At 46.2% G+C, this 23,190-nt stretch overlaps 1 protein-coding gene across 2 annotated transcripts in view; it reads left to right on the forward strand.

Annotated features, from left to right (window-relative positions):
• The first annotated feature begins 1,904 nt into the window (after positions 1 to 1,904).
• The window catches only part of SMCO4 (single-pass membrane protein with coiled-coil domains 4), a 34,610-nt gene continuing 13,324 nt past the window's right edge, over positions 1,905 to 23,190 (forward strand). The window contains exons 1-2 of one of the 2 annotated variants that reach the window (XM_032852815.1): positions 1,905 to 2,076; positions 16,384 to 16,460. Coding sequence is in view for 1 of the 2 variants with exons in the window: in XM_032852813.1 (XP_032708704.1) it covers positions 2,205 to 2,214; positions 16,384 to 16,460 (87 nt within the window). In the remaining variant the exon portion in view is untranslated. Of the gene's footprint in view, positions 2,077 to 2,124; positions 2,215 to 16,383; positions 16,461 to 23,190 lie in introns of those variants that run through there. The other variant, XM_032852813.1, reaches the window with a different exon arrangement.

Consider the following 23,190-nt stretch of genomic DNA (forward strand, 5'->3'; position numbering starts at 1 on the left):
GTGAGCGCAAGTTCCTGTTGTTCCACGTCCTTACCAGCATTTGGTGTTGTCAGTGGTCTGGAGTTTGGCAGTTTTAACGGGTGTGTAGTAATGTCTCTTTGTCGCTCTAATTTACATTGTCCCAAAGACCTGTGATGTGGCAAGACTGTTTTTTAAAGAATGCTGACTTTTTGTCACGAGGGGCTTATGTCTTTACAAAGAGAAAAGTAGTTTTACTAAAAATGAGAGCCAGAAGAGAGAATCCAGTCTTCCCCGATAACAGAAAGCCTTCCTGGTTCATGGCCTGTGTTGGGTCTTCTCAGCTGTTCTCTTTGGTTCAAAAATGTCATAACCAGCAACATGGTTTTGGAGCCCCGGTTTGGGTGTGCTTTTTCTGTTAAAAATATTGTGGAGAGACAGCGACCCTTGTTAATTACACGGTAGAATTGTATATCTTAATTACCTCCTCCTAGTGTTCTTGGGCTTTCAAAAGGAAGTATACTGTTGGGGTTCCTTCTGCCCAGGTTTGAACTTATTCAAAAATGGGGTGAGACTAGAAAAACATTTTTCTTTCAGATTCTTTGATCTCATTGTGGTTTTGCATTTGCTTTCAGTTTCCTTTGGTATTCCTTTGTAGAATTTCATATTTTACAAATATTTTAGAGGGTTCTTCAAAAAGTTACGTGTAGAATTACCGTAGGAGCCAGCAATTCCACCATAGGTAAGTTTATGAAAGAATTGAAAACAGGGACTTAGGTCTTTACACGTCTTCATAGCAGCACTGTTCGTAGTACCCAAATGGAAAGAACCCAAATGTTCATCAACAGATGAATGGATAAACAAAGTGTGGTATATTCATGCAGTGGAATATTATTCAGCCAAAGAAAGGAATGGATTATAGATACCCTACAATATGAGGAGAGACCTCAAAAGCATTATACTCTAGGTCAAAGAAGCCAAGTGATAAATGGAATCATTTATGTGAAATATCTAGAGTAGGCAACTCCGTAGAGATAACAGATGGGTGTTGCCAGGGGGTGGGGGAAGGGAACGGGGGATCGACCACCTAGGATACGAGTTTTCTTTTGGGGTGATGAAAATATTTTGGAACTAGGTAGAGGCAAGTGTACAGCATTATGAATGTCCTAAATGCCCCTGAATTGAGTGCTTTACCATAAATGGTGAATTTATGTTACGTAAATTTTGCCTCAAGCAAAAAAAAAAAAAATGTTTGGAGGGGCATCCCCTGTGTGTTCTTGCCACGGGTGGGTTTTCTAGCGACACCACACAAGAGGGACACTCCAGTGAGGCCTTTAGCAAGGGCCGGAGCAGGGAGGCACCGTCCCATGTCGCCGCAGTCCCCCAGCTGCCAGTCCAGTGACCTGCTGGGACAGAGGCCCCGAGGGTTTCCTCCCCCTCTCGGCTTCTTCCCTCTTCTGTAAAGCAGGCTGAAAAGCAGGCCTCACCTCATAGGATCACTATGAGAGCTAGGGAAGATAAGGGACAGAAAGTGCTTGGCACACAGTCAGCTCTTAATAGATAGGAACTCTTCATTAATTTAACTAACGTCAGACTTGGGGCCTGAAGAGCAGTTTCTGTGGAAGGAGAGAATGACGTGGACTCAGGGAGAGGCGGAAAATGCTGGAAGCAGAGAAATGAGAGTTGACTCAAGCCACCTAGGTTTCAGTTCGATTTTTGAGCAAAGGAGGGTTAAAAATCCCATTTCCCGGATTCCTTTTAGGAATCCCCATAGCCCTTGCGAAGTTGGTGAAGGTTCACCTCCACCAGCTGAAACAAGGAGTGTTTGTGAAGCACTTGGAAGAGCACCTGGCCAGCCCCAACTGGGGAAGTACCCCCTGCCCACTTCTCTTCCCGCCCCTGCTTCCTCAGACGTGAGCACTCGCTGTGCCCGCCTCCAGTCTCCGCAGAGCACCGGGCCACTGGGCATATCTTCATAAGCCAGGGTTTGTGTTTCTGAGTCCTGCTTTTTTCCTTAGAAGAAGGGACTTTACTCATCACCTGGGCCCGGATGAACCTTCCAGCAGCGCAGAGGGGCAAGGATACCCGGACCTAAGGAGAGGCTCTCATCACTCAGCTGTAAGGGGCAGAGGGAACTAGGGGGACGGGGTGGGGGAGCCAGTCTTTCACCAATGAAGAAATACAGTTTTCAGCTCTCCTAGCATGAAACTGTGGCATGGAGAGCTTGAATTTTAGGCTATTACTCGATGGAAATGGGTACGTTGATCTCTCTCTAAATCTGTTTGCACTAAACATCTTTACTACACAATTAGCACTTTGTTATGTAGTGTTCTTTTCTGTTGTCACTTTACAGTTTAGTAGCCAAATACTGTCAGCCCTGGTAGAAGTAGCTTATTAGCAGCGTGTGTACAGGATTTCGAATTAGTTTTAATATTTAATCTGTTTAACTCTCTTCTTTTGGAAGCGGCACCTCTCCCTCCTGTGCCCACCCCTCCCCACCCCTCGTGGAGAACTGCTTCACCTCTCTCCACCTTGGGGCCTGCCGAGTGTCCTTCCTGGTTGGTCTCCTGTGCTGTTGGTGGACCGTTGACCGACCTGACTAGGCCAGTCAGGCTCTCTTGGAATTTTTTTTTTTTTAAAGGGCAGAATTTATTTCGAAGCCGGGGTCTCAGAGATGCCCAAGACAGTAATTGCAGCCATGTCATGGGATGTTAAAATGGGGCTTTTCCACAGAACCCCCAAGACAGGGGTATCCTATCCAAAGTGAATACAAGGCATCCTCTGTGGCAAATACAAAGAAAAACCATAGAACTGGGTTTAGCACTCTGGGACCCCTCAGCCAGATCAAAGATATTGGGGGCTGGGAGTCAGACTATGGAGAAGGGAGAGGATTTAATGGAGAGATGTCTTTGGAGAAGCTGCCATCTCTCCCATTGTACCCACCCCCCTGGTGGAGGGCTAGGATGGCAGAGAGGCCTTGACCTGACTTAGCTATTTGTAGGTAGCAAGTAAATGGGTCTTGATAAGTTAGGGCCTTTTCAAGCCCATGTCCCAGAAGTTTGGAACTGGAGGCCCAAGGGCCGTTCCCCTCTGAGGTGATGAGGCTAGAATGGGGTTCTGGAACGCTCGTGGCCCTGGTTTCCTGTCTGGAGGGGAAAGCTGGCCTGCCAGGGGGTAGGAGGAAGCCGTAGGCAGAGAGAAGCGGAGAGAGGGTCTGTGTTCATCTGGGAGCCCACAGCTGCCCAACCGCCCTTCCTGTGGTGAAGTTTCTCTTTTGCCGGGGCTCATGGGAGGTGCTGTGCTTAGTTGGTTACAACCAGTGGTCCCACATAATAGAATTGTGGTCCTCAGCAGCCACTGAACTTTGCTTAGCTCAGCTTTTTTCTCATGTACGATGGTAACAAGAGTAACACTTACTGGAATGTTCAGATGAAGTAACACATCTGTGAAATCTTTTGGGGGGTGGTCATAACATGGGCAGGAAGACTGTGACAAGCTTTGTGGATTTTTTTTTAACTATTTGACACCAAGGAGTTGATTGTTCTGAATGCTGTTTCTTCATTTAACCTAAACATTCTTTTAGAAATGTAAATGCCGATAGCCTGTTCCATTTTTTTTTTTTAAAGATTTATTTATTTATTTGAGACAGCGTGAGCACTAGTGGGGGTGGAGGGCAGAGGTGGAAGGAAAGAGAGAATCTTGAGCAGACTCCACGCCCAGCACGGGGCTTAACCTCACGACCCTGAGATCATGACCCGGGCTGAAACCAAGTGTCAGACACTCAACTGACTTCATCACCCAGGTGCCCAAATGTTCCTTTTTTTAAATCACAGAATTAAAACAACCTTGACCTGACTTAGCTATTCGTAGGCAGTAAGTGAATGAGTCTTGTTAAGTTAGGGCCTTTTCAAGCCTAAAGAAAGCTTTCTCTGAGGTGAGTTCTAATTATGTTTTGATGAGCGCTGAGCATGGACTGTGTATCAGATGGCTTGTTCCTGCACGTCCATGCTAGAGAAACCTGTGCTGAAATTCTAGAATGATTACCCATCTACCTGGCTTTGAAGTTAAATAGCCTCGGGTTTGAATCCCCATGTTGACACTTACTAGCCTATGTTTTTGTCTTTGAGCCTCAGTCTTGTCATCTGTAGAATGGGAATATAATCCCAACCCTGCAGATTGAGAATTATAGGAGATGATGTATTTAAAGTGTTCGACCGTGTCTTGTATGTGGTAGGTGCTGAGTAAATGCAGCTGTTACTATTAAAAATGATAGTTTTAGTAAGAATGGCAACCGAAGGGGGTGGGACTAGAAAATACGAATCTGATTTTGGCATTTAATGACAAAATCAAATAATCAGTATAAAAATCAATTTATCAACCACTGCTGGGTTGCTCATCTGTGCCAGGGGCATGGGTGTGGTGGATCAGAATGTCTGTACCACCGTTTGTGTCTCTTGGGGGAAGAAATCATGAACATGTAGAAAAAAAAACAGGTAGCATGCAAGGTGTTGGGCTGTGGAAGATTGGAAACAGGGAGGCATCGCCAGAAGGTCTAGAGCTGATGGAAAGAAGAAGCAAGAGAAGTGACGTAAAGAACTAAACATTTTGGGTGATCTTTGGAAGAGTCCAAATGATACATACACACGATGTCTCCTTTTCCATTTTCTTTGTCCTTTGTCTTCGTGATTCAATCCCAGACCTGGTTCTCTGTTTTTGGTCATGATGACGAAGATCCATGCCATAGCACATTCCAGAGTTTAACATTTTCTTGAAGACTCATTTTCTCTGTGAACAGTTGGCTTTTTGTTGGCCTACACCCTTTCGTGATCAGAATTCTCCTAGCAGAGTCTTCCTGCCCCCCACCCCCACCCCGTTTGCTTTGCCTTCTTGAGAATTTTATCCTATGGAACCATGGGTGTTCATTCAGCAGATGTTTGCTGAACACCTACTACAGGCAGCAGGCAGAGCAGTGTGCCAGGGAGGCCTGGGGAGGAGAAAGATTGATGAGACGGGGTGGTCCCTGCCGCGAGATGGCTCGCTTAGTAGAGAAAACAGATGGGCAGATGGACACTAATTAAATGTGATTAGTGTTTTATGTTGGTCAGATAAGGAAAGACATTTGGCAGGAACCCCAAGTCTCCCAAGTCCTCTGTCCACCGCTGGCTGTTATGCTTGGATCATGAAGCCTGCCTACCTTTCTGAGCACAGTCTGCAGAAATGCCTTCTTTATCAGCATCTGTAGTCCTGAAGTGAAATTTCTTGGCATGGGCTCCTGCTTTGTGAAGTGTTTCAGTGAAGGTTCCTTTGGTCACCCACACCCAAATCCTCCTCCAGGCACAAAAAAGTCTACATGGAAAGAGAACATCTAGACTCATGAGTCTGATCTCTTCCTGTCCTCCAGATACTTATACCTGCACAACCCCCACCCCCCACTCCCTGCCCCCAGGCTTCCCTGTCTCAAAAATGCCATCATCATCAACCCCGAGGCCTGAGAGCCCCTGTGCCACCTCCCTGTGTCTCACCCCTCTGTCTGATTAGTCGCCAAATCTCCTTGGTTCTGTCTCCTCCTGGATTTCCACCACTCCAGCCCCAGCCACCAACTCTGACTGGGGCTCATGACTCCAGTTACTGGTTACTGTGTTTTGAAAGTGATTTAGAGGTCTTTACCAGCCTTGAAATAAAGAAAGAAGTAAAGGGAAAGATAGAAAGAAAGGAAGGAAGGAAGGAAGGAAGGAAGGAAGGAAGGGAGGGAAAAGAAAGAGGAAGAAAGAAAAAAGAAAAAGAGGAAAAGAAAGGAAGGAAGGAGGAAAAAGAGAAAGGAAGGAAGAAGAACGGAAACCATTAGAGTGGAGTGCATGTAGTAAGGTTGAGTTTTATTTTGTGAGACATGCATAATATAATAGGTGTACAGAAGAAGATGACGAAAGTTGCTAAGAATTTTACGTATATTGACTAGTTTATCTCCCACAACAATCTATGCCGCTGGCATCATTATTATTATTCCTGTTTTTCAGATAAGGAAACAGTCTCAGGGAATTTGAGAAACTGGCAGAGGGTGGCGGAGAACGTCAGGGCTCTAGCTCAGACTGGCCTGCCTTGTATAGCCCGCGTGCATGTGTGTATGTGTGCGTGCACGCGCACGTGTGCCCCTGGGTTGCAGAGTAAAGTGTCTTATTCTGTAAGTTATGATAAAAAAGAAGTTGGAAAGTTTCTGTTTGACAAACATCTGTACTTTCACTCTGAGCTGCAGGCACAATAAATAACTTTTTATGATGCAAATTGGTTGATGCTTCTCTCTAGCCGGGTTACATGCTCTTAGGAGAGATACAGTCTGTGTCCCCACAGGGCCTGTGTGGCCTCATCCCTGCTGGCCTTTTGAGCCTTATAGCTCTTTCTGTCTCGTGGGATATGAGACCCCTTGGGGTTTCTCTATGTGCTCCCCTGATCTCTCGGACTCAGTCAGGCCCTTCATGACCGGCCCCCTGGCACCCTGGATGGCAAGTTCACTGCACTTCCTGTGTTCATAAAGAAACAGTTCCTTGTTTGCTAGGTGTCTCTCTTGGCGCAGGGTCACCTAGGACTGACTCACTTCCCCCGTCCCGAGGGCAGGATCTGGCATGTCAGTTGGTGGATGCTTCCTGGGTATTCTTTTAGCTATGGATGGTAGAGAAATCCAGGCCTCTCATTTTTTGCTGCATTGACTGTATCTATCAAAATATTCCTTATTCTCGGGGCACCTGGGTGGCTCAGTGGGTTAAAGCTTCTGCCTTAGGCTCAGGTCATGATCTCAGGGTCCTGGGATTGAGTGCCGCATTGGGCTCTCTGCTCAGCTGGAAGCCTGCTTCGCCCCCACCCCCGCCCACGTCCCCCCACCCCCCCGCCTGCCTCTCTGCCTATTTGTGATCTCTGTCAAATAAGTACATAATATATACATATATACATATATATATATTATATATATATATTATATATATTATATATATATATAGGTATATGTATATATATATATATAAAATTCCTTATTCTCTTTCTCCTATCTACCCTTTCTAGAAAGCATTTCTTTCTTTCTCTTCCTTCCATCTTTTCTTTCTTTCTTTCCTTCCTTCCTTCCTGCTTTCCAAGATTTTATTTATTTGAGAGAGAGAGTGAGTGAGCACAAGTAGAGTGGCAGGCAGAGGGAGAAGCAGGCTCCCTGCTGAGCAGTGAGCCTCAGTGCAGGGCTTGATCCCAGGATGCTGGGATCATGATCTGAACTTAACTGACTGAGCCACCCAGGTGCCATTAGATTACCTTTTAATCTAGTGGATTCCCAATGTTCAGTTCTAACTGAATGAAGAGCTGCTGGCTCATATCTGTGGGGCAGGCCCTCCAACCCCTGTGGGGGATGGGCATTGTCGTCTTGTGAAAGTTCTAGACCCCCAGGTCAAGAGCTAGAAGCCTTGGCTACACCTTTCTTTGCAATCCAGCCATGGGATGGCTCCCTGGTTCATAAAATGCGGGTCATGACAGCATGCCCACCTCCAACCGGGCTGATCCTGGTGGTCAGGGGAGAGAAACTGTGAAAGGTACATGACATAGCAGTGCTGGCTGTTCTGGATGGTGGGTTTTTGTTTTTGTTTTTGTTTTCCCCTCCCTTCTTACTTGGATCTCCTTATGTTTGACATTGTTCCTCTGTTACTGGAGAGACCCTGCGGGCCCAGTGGTATCAGGCCCAACCCAGGTCTGTTGAGTGAGTGCAGCCTGGGCCAAAGCCATTCAGATTCTTTCTCTGTGTTTATATACTGGCGATTTTTTAAAACCTTGATATTTGACCTCGGGGACTTTGTGGCCGAGCTGAGTGTAATGGCAGGCCTGCATTCCCCTTTGGCCCTCATATCATAACCACAGTGTTAATAATTACAACTTCTGCTGAGTGAGTATCTACCATATGTCAGATGTGTGCTTTCACAGCATCTGTGATGTGTTGCTTCTCCTCTCCCCCACTTTGGGAAGTAGGTGGCAGACCCCTCATTTTGCAAAAGAGGAAACGGAGGTCCCCTGAGTTCAAGAAACTTGCCCAGATCTTCTAGTTGGAGTTCTGTGTAGGACACTGTCCTCATCTTAGCTCCTTGAGAGCAACTTGGTCTAGTTGTGTTCTGTTTTCTATGGTCTCTGCTCTGGATTGGTGTCCCCCAGGTTTTCTTGGGTGAGCTACTTGCTCAAGATGCCTGGTTGTCCAGGCCAGCCTCCCCATCCCTATGGTGGGCGCTGCAGGGCCCTGCTTTGCTCTGAAGGTGCCTCCTGCACCCCAGCCCCCCACTGGTGGAGTGCACACTCCAGAAATAGGAGCTGGTTTCCCCTCTTGCCTACTTCTTTTTATGTCTAAACGCTTCTGTTTGTCTTCTCTGGGCTGCATTCATTTCCCCCTCTTTACTGCTGCAGTTTATTGCTCTTTGCTGGCTTCTTTATTTTTATTTTCTAAACTTGCCTGAAATGCATCTTGATTTTGGCATCTTTAGATGTTTAGAGCCTTGCACGTTGTTACTGATGATTTCCCTCATTCTGCAGAATTCCACTGGTTGCAAGTCTGTTTTGTAAGACTCCGCTTCTTTCCTCTCCATCATTAAATTTTGATATTTTTTTCTGTTCCTACTCGCTTACAGAACTTGTCTTTTGTTTTTGAGATTGTCATTGTGGACCTTCAGTGTGCTATGGTTTGACCTCCCATCAGACTGACTTGGTTTTGGAATTGTGTGTTCATGGAGTAGAGGGCCCCTTTATGGTGTCCCTGCTCTTTCTGAAGGGCAGATCTGTCCAGATCATGTTGGGGGTTTGGCACTGTTCACTGGCTCTTGTAAGATCAGTTTGGAACACATCATCGCTGTGCGGGACACCCTCCATATCCTTCCCTGCCACCTCTTCACCCGCACCGCCCCTGCCATGCCTCCCTGCTTCCCCTACATGAGACCAGTAGTTCTCAAACTTTTTTTTCAGAGTGTCTTTACAAATTCTTTTTTTTTTTTTTTTAAGATTTTATTTACTTGAGAGGAAGAGTGAGAGAGAGAGAGAGAGAGAGAGAGAGCGAGCGCAGAGGGAAAGGAAGAAGCAGACTCTCCACTGAGCAGGGGTCCCAATATGGGGCTCGATCCCAGGACCCTTGGATCATGACCAGAGCCGAAGGCAGACCCTTAACCAAATGAGCCTCCCAGGTGCCTTTGTCTTTAAAAATTATTAAAAATTAATGAGTTCCCCAAAGAACTTTCAATAAGGTAGATTATATTTAGCAATCTTTACTGTATTTGAAATTGAAATGGGAAAAGTTTAAAAATACTTATTAGTTTACCTATAGCAATAATAAACCCATTACATGATAACATAACATTTCTATCGAAAAATAACAGTTTCTAAGAGGAAAACATTTAATCGAAGAATGACTTGGTTTCACATTTGTCCAGATCTTTGATGTCTGAGTTCACTGCAGATGGATTCTCATAAACGCTTCTGCATTCATTCATTCTGTTGCAATATGTTGCGTTGGTTGAACTGTTAAGAATATAATGCAGCCTCACCCAGATATGTAGTTGGGGAAGGGAGGAGTATTTTAATAACCTTTTCAGTTAATTGTGGGTAGTCTTTGAAACTACAACAGAGCTTGACAAGTGGTAGTTTTTTTTTTTTTTTGAGATTTTTTTTTTATTTGATAGAGGGAGAGAGAAAGCACAAGCAGGGGGAGCAGGGAAGGGAGAGGGTGAAGCAGGCTCCCCAGTGGAGGGGGGCTCCATCCCAGGACGGTGAGATCATGACCCAAGCCACTGGCAGACCCTTAACCCACTGAGCCACCCAGGCACTCCCAAGTGGTAGTTTTCTAAAGGTTTGTTGTAGCCGAGAATCTGAAACCCTGTGAGTGGACTTTTCATACTTTGTTCCATTAAAATATGTTGGTCCACCTTGCACTTTGGAAAGCTCTTCCATGCATTTTGAAACATCACACGTGAGCCATTTGGAAAACAGCACTTTTGTTAAGGGTACTATACCACTGTCGTCTGGAAAGTCCAAGTATGGGGAGGACCCACAGCTCACCATGGCTGATGCAAGTTTTTCCGCAATTTTAGTTTTTGCTTGAAAGCTCACACTTTTTTTTTTTTTTAAACAACAGATATAATCAGTTTTTCTTGACATCACCAGCTTCCTTTATTCACTTTTGAGAAAATTTCTACATTTCTACAAAAAAATACCCGAGTCCAGGTGGCGCCTGGGTGGCTCAGTGGGTTAAAGCCTCTGCCTTCGGCTCAGGTCATGATCCCAGAATCCTGGGATCGAGCCCCGCATCGGGCTCTCTGCTCAGCAGGGAGCCTGCTTCCTCCTCTCTCTGACTGTTTCTCTGCCTACTTGTGATCTCTGTCTGTCAAATAAATAAATAAAATCTTTAAAAAAAAAAAAAATACCCGAGTCTGAATAACCCGCAGTTTTTCTGCCATCCTTTCAAGTGGAAATGGTAGCGCTTGAAGAGCAGCTGATCCAGCTCGCAGCCTCGTCACACAGGTGCTCCTCCCCACAGCCCACGCGCTTCGCCTGGCCCCGGAAGTGCTTTCTGAGAGCTTCCGGTTTCTTCAGCTGGGATATTTAAAAGATGAATACTTTCTTATTGCTTCATCAAGGATGTTTTTAGGTGAAATTGACCTTTTTTTTTTTTTTAATGGTGAGTATGTGGCCGTGGGGAATACAGGGGCGACTAATAGAGTCACATGCCACTCCTGGATTGCCGCGAAGGCACCAGCAATGTTACCCAGCATTGCTTTTGCAGAGTCTGGCCAGTGCCAACACGGGTGAAGGTAGCTTTGACCTTGCAGCAGCCACCGAGAGGGTCTGGGAACATACTTTGAAAACTATGTTGTCTTCATTCATCCGCACTCACCGGACTGCCTTGCTTTAAATCTGCTGGGATCACTTGTCCTCACCAGCTCTCCATCTTTGTGTGCAAATGTGTACACACACACACACACACACACACACGGGTTTTTATATATACTGCTTTTACTGATCATGTGTTCTCAAGTCTTCCAGTGGACTGTAGACTGTGAACCAGGTTTCATACTTATCTTGGTGGCAGTAGCCCGGAAGCAATCTGCCTATTGAATGCTAACTTGTTAGTGTTGGCTCTTTTCATCATCACCATATCATTATTGCAAGGGCTTCATACAGGTTTTTTGAGTCAATGAAGAGTTTGAGTTAGCATTTTTCAGAATTTCCTTACGACAGTTGTTCTCCGTGATGTCAGTAAGTGTTAAGCAGCAGGGGCGTCTGTGCTTAACTGGATTTGAGGATGGTCAGCAGGTTTTGAATGGAAGGATTTCCCAGATCCTTCATCATATAATGTGCATTGTGACTCCTGAAGGGGGATGGGAGGCTATAGGATGTGGTATTTCCAAAGTTGAATAGCATGGGAATCTCCTCTTCTTGGCATATCTCATAGAATTAGGGTTCTTGGGATTTCCCTTGGGAAATAATTGTGTAGCCTGGCTTTTCTACTTTTACAGATGAGGAAACATTACATGTGTTCGTTCATGCATGGATTTATATCTGAGCTATTTTATGAGTCCCTCCTAAGGTTAGGTGCTAGTAGATTTAGGCATGCAGTACAAGCAAAAAAAAAAAAAAAAAAAAAGGATTTGTAGAAAATGCTAATAAACCATTTGTGTAGAGTAGATAGTCAAGTGGGAGATTCAAGTGTGCATCAAGTGATCACCCAAAAATTACAAGCGGTATGTAGGAAGGTACACAGTGCTAAACCATCTGCTTTCTGTTTTTCCCATTTTCAAAGCTCTGTGTGGTCTGTTTAGGTATTCCTCCCAACACTTTGCCACTGCCTTTATCTTTATGATCCAAACAACTGATGAAGATCATTAAGATGTGGCTGTTTGCCCAGTCATTTCATCTGCGAGGGTGGTGTGGCAGAGATAAGATCTTTCAGAATGTGAGCCAACTTCGACTTAGTGCCTGGCACATAGTAGGTGCGTGTCTATATCGCTTGGCTGAGCAAAGAATGAAAAAGCGTACTCTGAAAAATCTGAGGCTAAAGGACAGACTCCACATGGTGGTCTCCAATCAGCCCAGTGCCTGAACTTGCTGCACTCTACAGGGTGGGCTAAATAAAACCTAATTACGTGCTTTTCGTGCCCCATTGATCTACCTCGCGCGTTCTGGAGAGGACCAGTGACCTTCCCTTCTCTTCCACTCAAAACAAAACACAACACATCCTACCTTCTATTTTGATCTGGTAGCACCTGTATATGGCGGGGGGTGGGGAATGTTAATACATTCTTTACATGAATATATTTCACCAAAGGACATGATGTCAATATGGTAAAATTGGCCTTTGGTCTTCTGCGGGTGTGTACAGATGACAGCAGGAGGATTTTGTATTGGAATAGCCTTGGAGTCAGGACTTCGCTAAGAAGATTAACCTAGTGTTTAATTTGATGTTTCAGTCTGTGAAGTCACCTACAGAGAAATCAAACATTTTCATGTTTATTAACCAGTGCTTTTGGTTCTTGGCATGTGGCCCAAACCACTTTGGGCCGGATGAGCTCCGGGAGTATGCAGAAATCTCCCACGGCCCCTCTCCCCGCACCCCCTCATATGGATAGACAAACAGGAAAACATTTACCAGCTTCAATTATCCTTTTGTTTCAAAGCCTGAAACTTTTTTAGCTACTTCATGTTCCTGCCAGAGTCTGAAAATTAATAGGCTTTAGAAAGGCCGAGGGTTGAGTGGAGTCACTTTGAGAACAGCGTGCATCTGGATGCCTGATTTTTCAGGTGTTGCTCTGAGACTGAATTAAGAAGTCTTATTCTCAGGGAGTTTGGGCCCTCTTGATTTCTAATTTTTGTGATTGAGTTAGAGTTGCAGGAATATCATGATTTGGCTAATTTTTTAAAAAAATAATTTTCTTCCCTTTGTAATACGCACTAATTGTAGAAACTTGGAAACATATCAAAATGTATAATGCTGAAAATTACCCATAATTCTAGTACTCAGAGATAATCACTGCAAACCATTTTGTTGTATTTGCATGCATTTGTGTACGCATAATTAAGATCATTGTGTTTAAATTTCAATTTCTACTTTTCCTATTTCACATAAGAGTATTTTCTCTTGCATTGAGAGCTATGCACCGTAGGAGTTTGTGTTAGTTTCTGGGGGCTGCTGTAACAGATTCCCACACATGGGGAGGCTTAAAACAACAGAAACCAATTCTTTTCCCATTCTGGAGGCCGTGAGTTGGAATCAAGGTAGAGGAAGGGCTGTGACGCCTCTGGAGGCTCTGGGGAGAAGCCATTGCTTTTTCCACTCAGTTTCCAGGGGCTGCTGGCATTCCTTGAGATGTGGCCTCATCTCTCCCATGTCTGTCTTTGTTCTCATGAGTGCGCGCACACATGTGTGTGTGTGCGCGTGTGTGTAATCTCTGCCTCTAGAGGTAGGCCTCTAGGGTCCACCCAGATAATCAAGGATATCTGTTCACCTTAAGGTGCTTATCTTTTTTATTTTTAAGTTTTGTTTTGTTTCAGTTTTATTTATTTATTTGAGAGAGCATGTGTACATGCAGGGGGAAGGGGAAGAGAGTCTTAAGCGGTCTCTGCGCTAGGCCCAGAGCCCCATGTGGTGTTGGAACTCGCCTCCCTGAGCTCACGACTAGAACCAAGACCAAGAGTCGGAAGCTTGGCCGACTGTACCACCTAAGCACTCTTAAGATGCTTAAGACATCCTAATCACATCTGTAGAGACCCCTTTTCTGTATAAAGTAACACGGACAGGTCCCAGGGTTGGGTCATAATGTCTTTGGGGCCAGTTTTTAGCCCCATAAGCCATAGGACTTAAGAGTAGACTTTTGGAGCCAGACTGCATGGGCTCAAACCCCTGTGCTGTCTCCTACTAGCAGGATGACTTTGGGCAAGTGTCTTAATTCTTGCTCCCTCCATTTTCTGCTCTGTAACATGGGAATACTGAGTTTAGTATAGTGCCTGGCCCTTGTAAGGATTAGCTGTTATTATTGCAATTATTTTCATGAGAAATTCTTTGTAAAATGTTATTTTAGTGGCTGCATAAAACCGTAATTGTGAATGTACATAATTTATTACATTGCATCACTTCCTTTTGTGGGCTATTAAGTTTATTCCAGTTTTTTTTATCTCATGTATAATACTGCTGCAGATAGCTTTGAGCATTAAGTTTTGTCCCCCCTTCTGATTCATTCTCTAATATAAAGTTCTGAAAATGGAATTATAGTGTCAAAGGGTATGTGTGAGTTAAGCCATTTAATAAGAATTTGTCAAATTGCTTTCCAGAAAGATTGTGCCTGTTATATAACTCCTACTAGTAGCTGAATGATGAGAGTGCCCATTTTACTGTGGCCATACCTGCATCGAGTGTTATCATTTTAAACATTCTCAGCTACTTTTAACATCATCTGCCCTTTTAAGATTGACATATTACATAGCAAAGCGACTCAATGTAGTGGTTCCTTTAGCAAAGAGTAGTCTCACGAGACAAGAAAACTTCAAATGAAGTGATATCCTTGCTTTGTCAAGAGGTCAAGTGCTTTCTCCATTTTGTTATGAAGCCGGAGTGTTTTTGCGTTTACCAGGGAGGGGTGTTGGGGAGAGGACATATGAGTGCCTAGACAGTGCTACGTGTACAAGCATTTTAGTAAATCAGTTTTATTTCTGTTCTCCAGCTTATCTGTTGAAAACTCTGAACATTGAAAACTGTTTTAAACACTTGAACAGAAAACAGATCAATTTAACTACTTTTCTTTTTTCAATTTAACTACTTTTTAACTAAAACTGCTTGAGGCACAGAAGGATGGGGTAAGGAAGGGACAGCTCCTCTACTGGCTGCCAAAGATGGTGGGAGACCAGCTTGGGAAGGGCAGAGGGAGAGTTTGCACCTGTTCCTTACCTGTTAACCTTTCCTTTCCTGGGGGTGCTAATTGCACTCTGATCCTGTCCAGTCCAGGCTCCACTGGTGCAGAGGAAAAGCAGGGGTCCTAGCTGCATGAAAGACAGGGCTGATGGTCTTTTTCCCCCCGGTCGTGCTCTGATATGGATGTACAGTGCGAACCGGTACAACTGGTCGCACACAAATTGGGCAATACCCGTATCAGTTATTGTGGGCTCAGTGGTCACCCCAAAGATGTTTCCCAATAGTGTTGCCCTGTTTAGAGAAGGTGTGATTTTAGATGCAATTAAGATAAGGATTTTGAGAGGAGATCATCTTGAATTATCCAGGTGGGCCTTCAGTGCCATCCCAAGTGTCGTTAGAAGAGAGGGGAAGAGGGCGATGTCACGTGCACAGAGAAGGCAGTGAAGCAGAAGAGAGATGTGGCCACAAGCAAAGGAGTGCTGATAGCTGGAAAAGGCAAGGTGCACCTTCTCCAGAGCCCCTGCAGGGATCGTGGCCCTTGCCTACAGTATGATTTCAGCCTTCTGGACCCGAGAACTGTGAGGGGATAGATTGGTGTTGTTTTCTGCCATCTAGCTTGCGATAACTTGTTATGGCAGCTGCAGGAGACTTACTATGCTTCGTTCAACGAGACTGTTCCGCTGATCGCATGTTGGGCTGTGTGACAGCCTTACATGCTATAACAGCTTCTCAGCTTCTCTTAATTTCTGTGCTTATCTTCTCACGAACCAGCAGTGAAGAGTTCGGTGGGTGACTTGAGTACCAGTGGTCTAGTCTCCCACCCTTATTTTATGTATGAGGAGACTGAGGCCCAGAGAGGAGGTGGTAGGACTGAGCTTAGAGCACAGGTGGCTTTCCTGGTCAGAGTGCAGAGACAGGGGGGCCAGGTCTGGAGACCCAGGTCTGGAGTGAGCGGACTGGAGCACTGCCCTTTAGCCTGTCCTGCAGGTCAGCTGGTGTCCTGGGGATGTTCTGTGACTTGCTGAGTGAAAGCCCCTGGAGCACGGGGCTGCTTAGAAGGCCCAGAAGCCAGGGGAATCTTGTAAAGCCTTTGCTTCTGATAGCCAGCAGCAGGCAAGTCATCCTGTCAAGGGTGAAGGTCCTGGCTTGCTCTTGACTTCAGTCTCCGTGGTATGACCCAACCACAGAGCCTATGGGGAGCTAGAGCAGGAAGGCCCCTTAATTCAGGGCCTGCACAGTGCATGGTCAGCTCACATACACACACACCCCCTGTGTGTGTGTATATGTGTGTGTGTGTGTGTCTTTCTCTGAATAAGGACCCACCGCTGCTTGCCTACATTTACACATCTTCATCCTCAAATGGGGGAGGGAGGCAGCATCCATCTCCAAGCTAATCAGTTTGGGGAGGGAAGCCATGGGCCTGCCTGCTCAGCGCGGACTGCGGGGAGTGTCCCAAAACAAGGGGTCTGTGGAGGGGTAGTTCCCCAAAACCTATTACACCTCTTTTTCTGATTTCTCAACAGGAATAGCTCAAGTTACCTTTACTAGAAGTCAGTTTGCTGGAAGTACTGAAACTGCAGTTCTTAAAGTTGAAGAAAAGGTAAATGGAAGTGAATTTGTACCTACTAAAATTCCCTTATCAGGGAAGCCAGTGTTTGGGGCAAGATTACTGTTCCCGGCATTCCTCAAACATGCCCAGTCCTGTGTGTGCTCTTTCCTCTCCTCTTGGCCTGGCCAGGTTCCTCTTGATCCCAGAAGGTCTTTACTTCCCTGGAAATCAAGCCTTTTATGTACGTATTTTTTAAAGATTTAATTTATTTAGACAGCGCGAGGGGTTGGGGGGCAGAGACCGGGTGAGAGAGCACTTTAGGTAGGCTCCCCGCTGAGTGTGGAGCCAGACCCGGGGCTTGGCTCCATCTCAGGACCACTGAGACTGCTGAGGCTTCTTGTCTTATGGACTCGAGAGGTGAATCTTGTAGGCAAAACGGTGAAGTGAAGTGAAAGTTGATTAAGTGAAGATGAGAACAGAAAGGAAGGGAAAGGAGCTCTCTAAGAGTGACAGGGGTCCGGAGCGGGTGGCCACTGAGGGCTTATATGGTGAGTCTTTTCTAGAAAATTGACCAGGGAACTTGGTAAATATTTTGTCTGTGACTTTTAAGACAAACAAAGGTGGATTTGTAAATATTAGGGAAACATCTCCTGTATATTTAGAACAAACAAGGCGGATTTGTTAATGTTCCCTTCTCTCTGGTTAGTATCTTGCCTATAACATTTCTCCACATCTGGGATTGCCGAGAGCCTGGTCACGTAGCCCCCCACCCGTCTCTCCCTACCTCGCCTTGCCCACCCCTCACTTAAGACCATGACCTGAGCCGAAATTAAGAGTCGGATGTTTCACTGACTGAGCCACCCAGACATCCTGGAAATCCATTCTTTTTATTTCCTCCTGGCCGGTAGTGACTTTTCCTGCTTTGGAACCCCTGTCATACTATCTCCTTCTTACTGACATGTATCGTAATGAGCTTGACATGACTGTTCGTGCCCCCCACCCCTGGCCGCTCTTCTGCCAATGCTCCTTCTCTGTGAGCCTTCCCCCACCACGTTCTTGGTATTTCCACACTTGATCGTAGTAGCCTGTTTGCACCTTGTCTGTTATAAGCTCCTTGAGGGCGTATCTGAATGTGCCTGGACATGCTCCCTAAACATACATGTATTGGGTGAACAGGGTATCAGGCTTCCCCACTAGACAGTCAGCTGCTGGAGGGCCCACTTTGTCCTTCTACCACTATCGTTCTCAAATCAATTCTGTTTTTCGAGCATTCATCAGAAATTGCTGATCTCTAGATGTCCTTTGTTTTGGGGCTGTTGGTGGAACAGAGCAAATAGGAAGGCTTTTCTATCTGACTTTTATTTTTTGGGGGCAATATGGGCCCATGTTAAGAGCAATAGCCCAGCAACTGAAAGGGAAGGGAGGTGACAGGCAAATCAGAACAGCAGTGACTGGGAGCGTGGCCTCTCCCTGGCCGGTGTTGAAAGGAGGTTGCCGGAAGTGGGGTTTTGGTCATGCTGTGATTGGGGGCCCTCCTGTCTGCTGGTCAGCAGACCCCCTCCTCCGTCCATCTGCATGATCTTCTGAGCCGCTCCAGTCAACAGACAGCGGCATCTTCACTACCTCCCTGCTCCAAACCCTTTTGCTTTAAATGAATGAGTGCTCAGGTTCCTTTTCTCAAGCTGTGTACTGCACTGCTAAATGTCTCAAAGAAGTTTCTTATCGATCTTCCCAGTTTTGTGGGTCCCCATTGACTGAGAGTCCTTGTCTTAACCCTTCCTACCTCCCTGTAACCAGTAGTTGTCTCTTACCTTTGCATTACAGGGTGCTTCTGCACACCCCCCCAGCTTGCGTTCACCTGACAGTCCCAGGAGATGGGCAGTCGGGCTCAGAGCAGTTAGATGTTTTCCATGAGGTCATGGGACCAATGTGAATGGAGTTCAGCTTTTCTCCCTGCCGCACCATTTTGGTCCTTCCCCTTGGAAGCCACTGCTGCCATCACAAAACCTGGGGCCCTGTCTCCTACCCACCCCCTGTGTTCCCTCTGGAGAGAGGACCCTTGACCTTAACCTTCTGTTAAGAGATGCAGTTTGGGGACGCCTGGGTGGCTCCACTGGTTAAGCATCTGTCTTTGGCTCAGGTCATGATCCCAGGGTCCTGGGATCGAGTCCCTTGTCAGGTTCCTTGCCCTGCAGGGAGCATCCTCCTCCTTCTGCCCTCCACTCCCCCTGCTTGTGCTCTTACGCTCTCTCATGCTCTCTCTCTCTGTCAAATGAATAAATAAAACCTTTTCTAAAAAAAAGAAGGGGGATGCAGCCTGACCATGGTGTTACCCCCCCACCCCAGCTTTCTTGACAAAGTAGTTCTCTTCCTTCCAGGACCCTCCAGTCAATCCTCTAAGTTTTCTTTTTGTTAGGGCTTATTTAAATGCAGGAAATTTAATTAGTTTCCATTAATACTGTGCTGTCTTACTCTATGAGTAAACTGAAAGACACTAACGGGGGTTTAATCTAGCTGTTTCTAATGATGGTTTTTCTCTCCCTTCTCCTTTAAATAACTGCAAATGCTTCTATTAATCAAGGCCTCAGAGCACAGTGCTTTATTGCCATGTGGAATTGTGTAGTTAAATGTGATTTCTAAAAAATGGCTCACATTTTAATTAGAAAGCAGATTGTTAAATGGCATTTTGATTTGTCCTTTGATGGGGAATTGGAAGTAGACCCATCATGGTAGGAAACCAGGTTCTAGTCCAGAAGGAGGCATATTAACTTAAGAGCAGGGTGTGATTTCTCTGAGTCATTGTTTTCCTAAAATAGGCTGTCTTCTCTGGTCTTCTGGTGAGGGAGAGAGACCTTCCCCTGCATCTGATGCCACCTTAGATTGGCATTTCCCCTGGAGACAGTCCTACTTGGAATCCCCTGTGCAGGCTGCTGCTCCCAGGGGTCTGATCGTCAGGGCCCAGGACTAGGTACTCAGGCCCTTCTGCTAGGACTCCTTAAAAACATCAATATCAAGAAATCAACAAACCTATGATGATACTTGTAACTGGAGAAAATGTTGGGCTCCATATTTCCCACTGTGCCATGATGCAAATATCATTTTATTGCTAAAATGACTGCCTTCCTGGCCCCAAAGCTGGTATCCGCATCACTACTGAGGGTCGTCATTGAAGCAGCCTGTGCGTGGTCGGCTGAGTCTGTCCCCATAAGCTCCTTCTATGGTGCCCCCACCTTGAGGTGGACCAGTGGCAGGACATCCAGGCACCCCAGGAGGAAGGTGGGAAGGGTCACTGGTGAGGCATTTGTCATTCCACATGACTTCTCTGTGCTTTATAGGACATTTTATACCTATCATGGTAGCTAGCAAACTTGAATGTCTCACAGGTGCTTCACAGTCACAGGGTCCAGTTTTTATCTCTTGGTCTCTTTCTACCACAGCCCCTTTGCATATCTCCCTTCCCTCCATCTCATTAGGGTGTGCAGCTCTTAACTCACTTTTCCAGCCAGAAACTGGGAAGTCATCTCTTAAACACTCACCTTTGTCTTCCTCCAGATCCCCCGGTCCTTGCAATGCTCCTAAAGTAGATCTTGAATTCATCTGCTGCCCTCCCATATCCATCCCCCAAGTCCAGTGACACCAGTAGCTGCTGGGTTCCTGCAAAGGCTTTTGAGCTTCTTGCCCTATTTCCACCACCCCCTCCTCCCATTCTGCTCATCACTTTGGACTCAGGGTGACCTTTAAAACACTTGTCATGTCATTTCACTCCTCGCCCACACCTGTCCGTGACCTCTTTCTGTGCTTGGATGAATCAGCATGGCCCACGGAGAGGACTGCATGGCCTGGACTCCAGACCTGGCTAGAGGTCTCACAGCACTCTTGACGTCATGTTCAAGTGGCTTCTGAAACACTTTAACCTTTCACTCTTGACTTCCTTGGCAGGCTGCAATGACTTTGATTTTACAAGGATAGTAAAATCACTGTCAGACTGGTAAAGGTGTACTTAGAATGGATGTCCCGTTCTGGAAAATGGTATGACGGGGAGGATTTGTTCTTCTAAACCCCAGAAATCAACTCATAGGACACAGAGGGGGACCACTATTTTGTGTGGAACTTTAATAAGCAATTAACCAATAAGTAATCTGCTAAAATGTTAATACCCCTGCTGCTCTCCAAGTAGCCTCCCTTCCAGATATTTCAGTGTAAGAACACGCATAGCCTTTAGCTCCAGAAATCGTGACTGAAGCTTTGGTTCCAGGTCAGTACAAGACAAGACTGACATTCTACAGGGGAAAAAAAGAAACACACTAAATATTAGTGCACAACTTTCCTTTTTAAACCCATTTCTCCTACCCTGAAGCCCACTTGTGCTCCTCACCTTAACCTTGAGCTTTCCTCTTGTGTGTCTGTGGCACCACACACACGAACACTTGAGCAGGGAAATCTGGCTCAGCTGAGTGACACTCTCCATTCTTCTTGGGCTTTCGGTTCAAGGTTCAAATGGTCCCAAAGGAGGAGTTTGCCAAGCAGGGGAGGAGTGACTAGGAGAAAAGAGGTGGAAAAGGGCATTTCAGATAGCTCCATGGACGGAGGCCTGGGAGGTCAGCAAGGGTGTGGCACACCCTGAGAGCTATGTGGGGTGGTTGCTGCCGCTGCAAGTGAAGGCATGGGCTGGGGACTGACCGGTGGGCTTGGGGCCCGATCATGTCATGGAGTGTCCTCATGGGATTCTATGCGGGGGGGTTCCTGGGTCAGATTTGTTTTTTTGCAGCAGGGATTCTTCAGGCTTGGCCTCTTTTCAAGACTTCTTAATGGCAATGACCAATTTAGACACACAGGGCCTCTCATTAGGTTTCGTGGGCACGGGACTCAAAACGCCAGACTTCCAAGTTTAAGGTACATCCATAGGCTGTCTACCAAGAGTCCCAGAGACATTTTAGAAGTCACTGAACTGCAGTTGGTGTTAAATTACTACCCTGCTGGAGTTTATGAATGACTCCATTCCTGTTCCGTTGGGGCTTGGCTGCCTTGCCATGCTTGGAAGTGGTGTGTTTGAGGCTCCTATGAAGTGCAGACCTACAGGCTGTTTGACTTCCTGTAGATGTTGGAGACGGTGCTGTAACCATTCCTGTCGATATTGGAGACGGCGCTGTAACCGTTCTGTCGATGTTGGAGACGGCGCTGTAACCGTACTGTAGCAAGGCCATCTTGAATTCGTGGTAATTTGTAATTTCTCAGAATCTAGATGTTGAATTATCGATTACTGTTAGCTTAGCTTTCTCACTGTTAGTCTAGCACGATTTGGTTGGCGGTTAACCATAACATATCAAATAATGCATATTTATGCCGGGAATGTGTTTTGGCTCACGAGTTTCCCACAATGAGAGTTTAAAAGCTATATGAGGTTTAAATGAGTCTGTCAGGGGCGGCTGGGGGGCTCTGTGGGTTAAGCCATCTGCCTTTGGCTCAGGTCATAATCTTGGCATCCCGGAGTCGAGCTCTATGTGGGGCTCCCTGCTCAGTGGGGAGCCTGCTTCTTCCTCTCCCCTGTACCCCGCCATGTGCTCTCTCTTTCTCTCTCTCTGACAAATAAGTAAAATATTTAAAAATAAATAAATGAGTGAGTCCTCTGTATGTCTTTGCCAAAGAGGACGCACACCTCTCCTGCATGTGGGGATGGGCAAGTCGTAGTGTCCTTTGCCCACAGCCACAGGCAGTGATCTTAGAAGGATTTAGAAACGTTTGCACTCTTTAGGTCTCAAGCAAGCAGAAACTCAAGTTAGGAGGCTGTTGTGGAACTCTTCACGAGCAAAGGTGAGGGCCTGACCTGGTGGTAGTGGGGATGGAGGAGTAGGGAGACGTTTGAGAGATGTCTAGCATGAGGTACTGGTAGTACTTGGGGGAGAATGTGATACAGGAATAGGGGAGAAGGCATGTGTCCTGGAAAACGTCAAACCTCTGACCTCGTACCATGAGTAAGAGGAGCAGGCTTCTGTCATTCAGCAAATTCAGTTAGTAAACCTCTGGTGGGAGAGGGGAGGTAGACAGAGAATTACTAACTCTTTGAAGAGGCAGAGTGAAAGAAGGGCCACTTTATATATTTATTTATTGAAGATTTATTTATTTCAGAGAGAGAGTGCGAGCGAGCGCACAAGCACACAGGGGAGGGGCAGAGGGGGAGAGAGTCTCAGGCAGACTCCATACTGAGTAGAGAGCCCCATGCAGGGGTGCTGAGATCACACCTGAGCTGAAACCAAGAACTGGATGTTCAGCTGACTGCCACCCAGGCGCCCCAGGAAGGGCCATTTTAAAGGCTTAAGAGTAGGCAAAAGGCAACTGATTTTGATGAGGGGATCGAGGATGTTTTCTCAGCAGCAAGTACATTACATGAAGCAGGCCAAGACGAAGAGCCCTGGGACTGGGCACGTGTTGGCCTGTTCTGCTTCTACATTCAGAGGGACAGGAGTGTGACTGCTCTGTGTAATGTTGGGGACAGGCTTAGGCTCAGCACCCAGGCCAGGCCAAATCTACACTGTGCTTTGTTGACCCTGGGAGCTGCTGCAGGCTTTGTAGCTAAAGGACTAAGATCGGAGCTGGGATTAAGTGAAATTGTCCTGTCCGGAGACTGAGGAACCAAGGAACGGAGGCAGGCACTTTGCCAGCCGCGGAAACCTCGTGGGGTCTGCAGACAGGCCGCTGGCAAATCAGTCAGCCTCATCCTCGGCACTCAAAAGCCTCTGGTCCTGTGGCCTTTGCCCGGACCATCCCCATTGACTGTTCAGTT

Source organism: Lontra canadensis, unplaced genomic scaffold (genome assembly GCF_010015895.1).
Source record: "Lontra canadensis isolate GAN:19392208 unplaced genomic scaffold, GSC_riverotter_1.0 scaffold7, whole genome shotgun sequence".
NCBI classification, from domain to species: Eukaryota; Metazoa; Chordata; class Mammalia; order Carnivora; family Mustelidae; genus Lontra; species Lontra canadensis.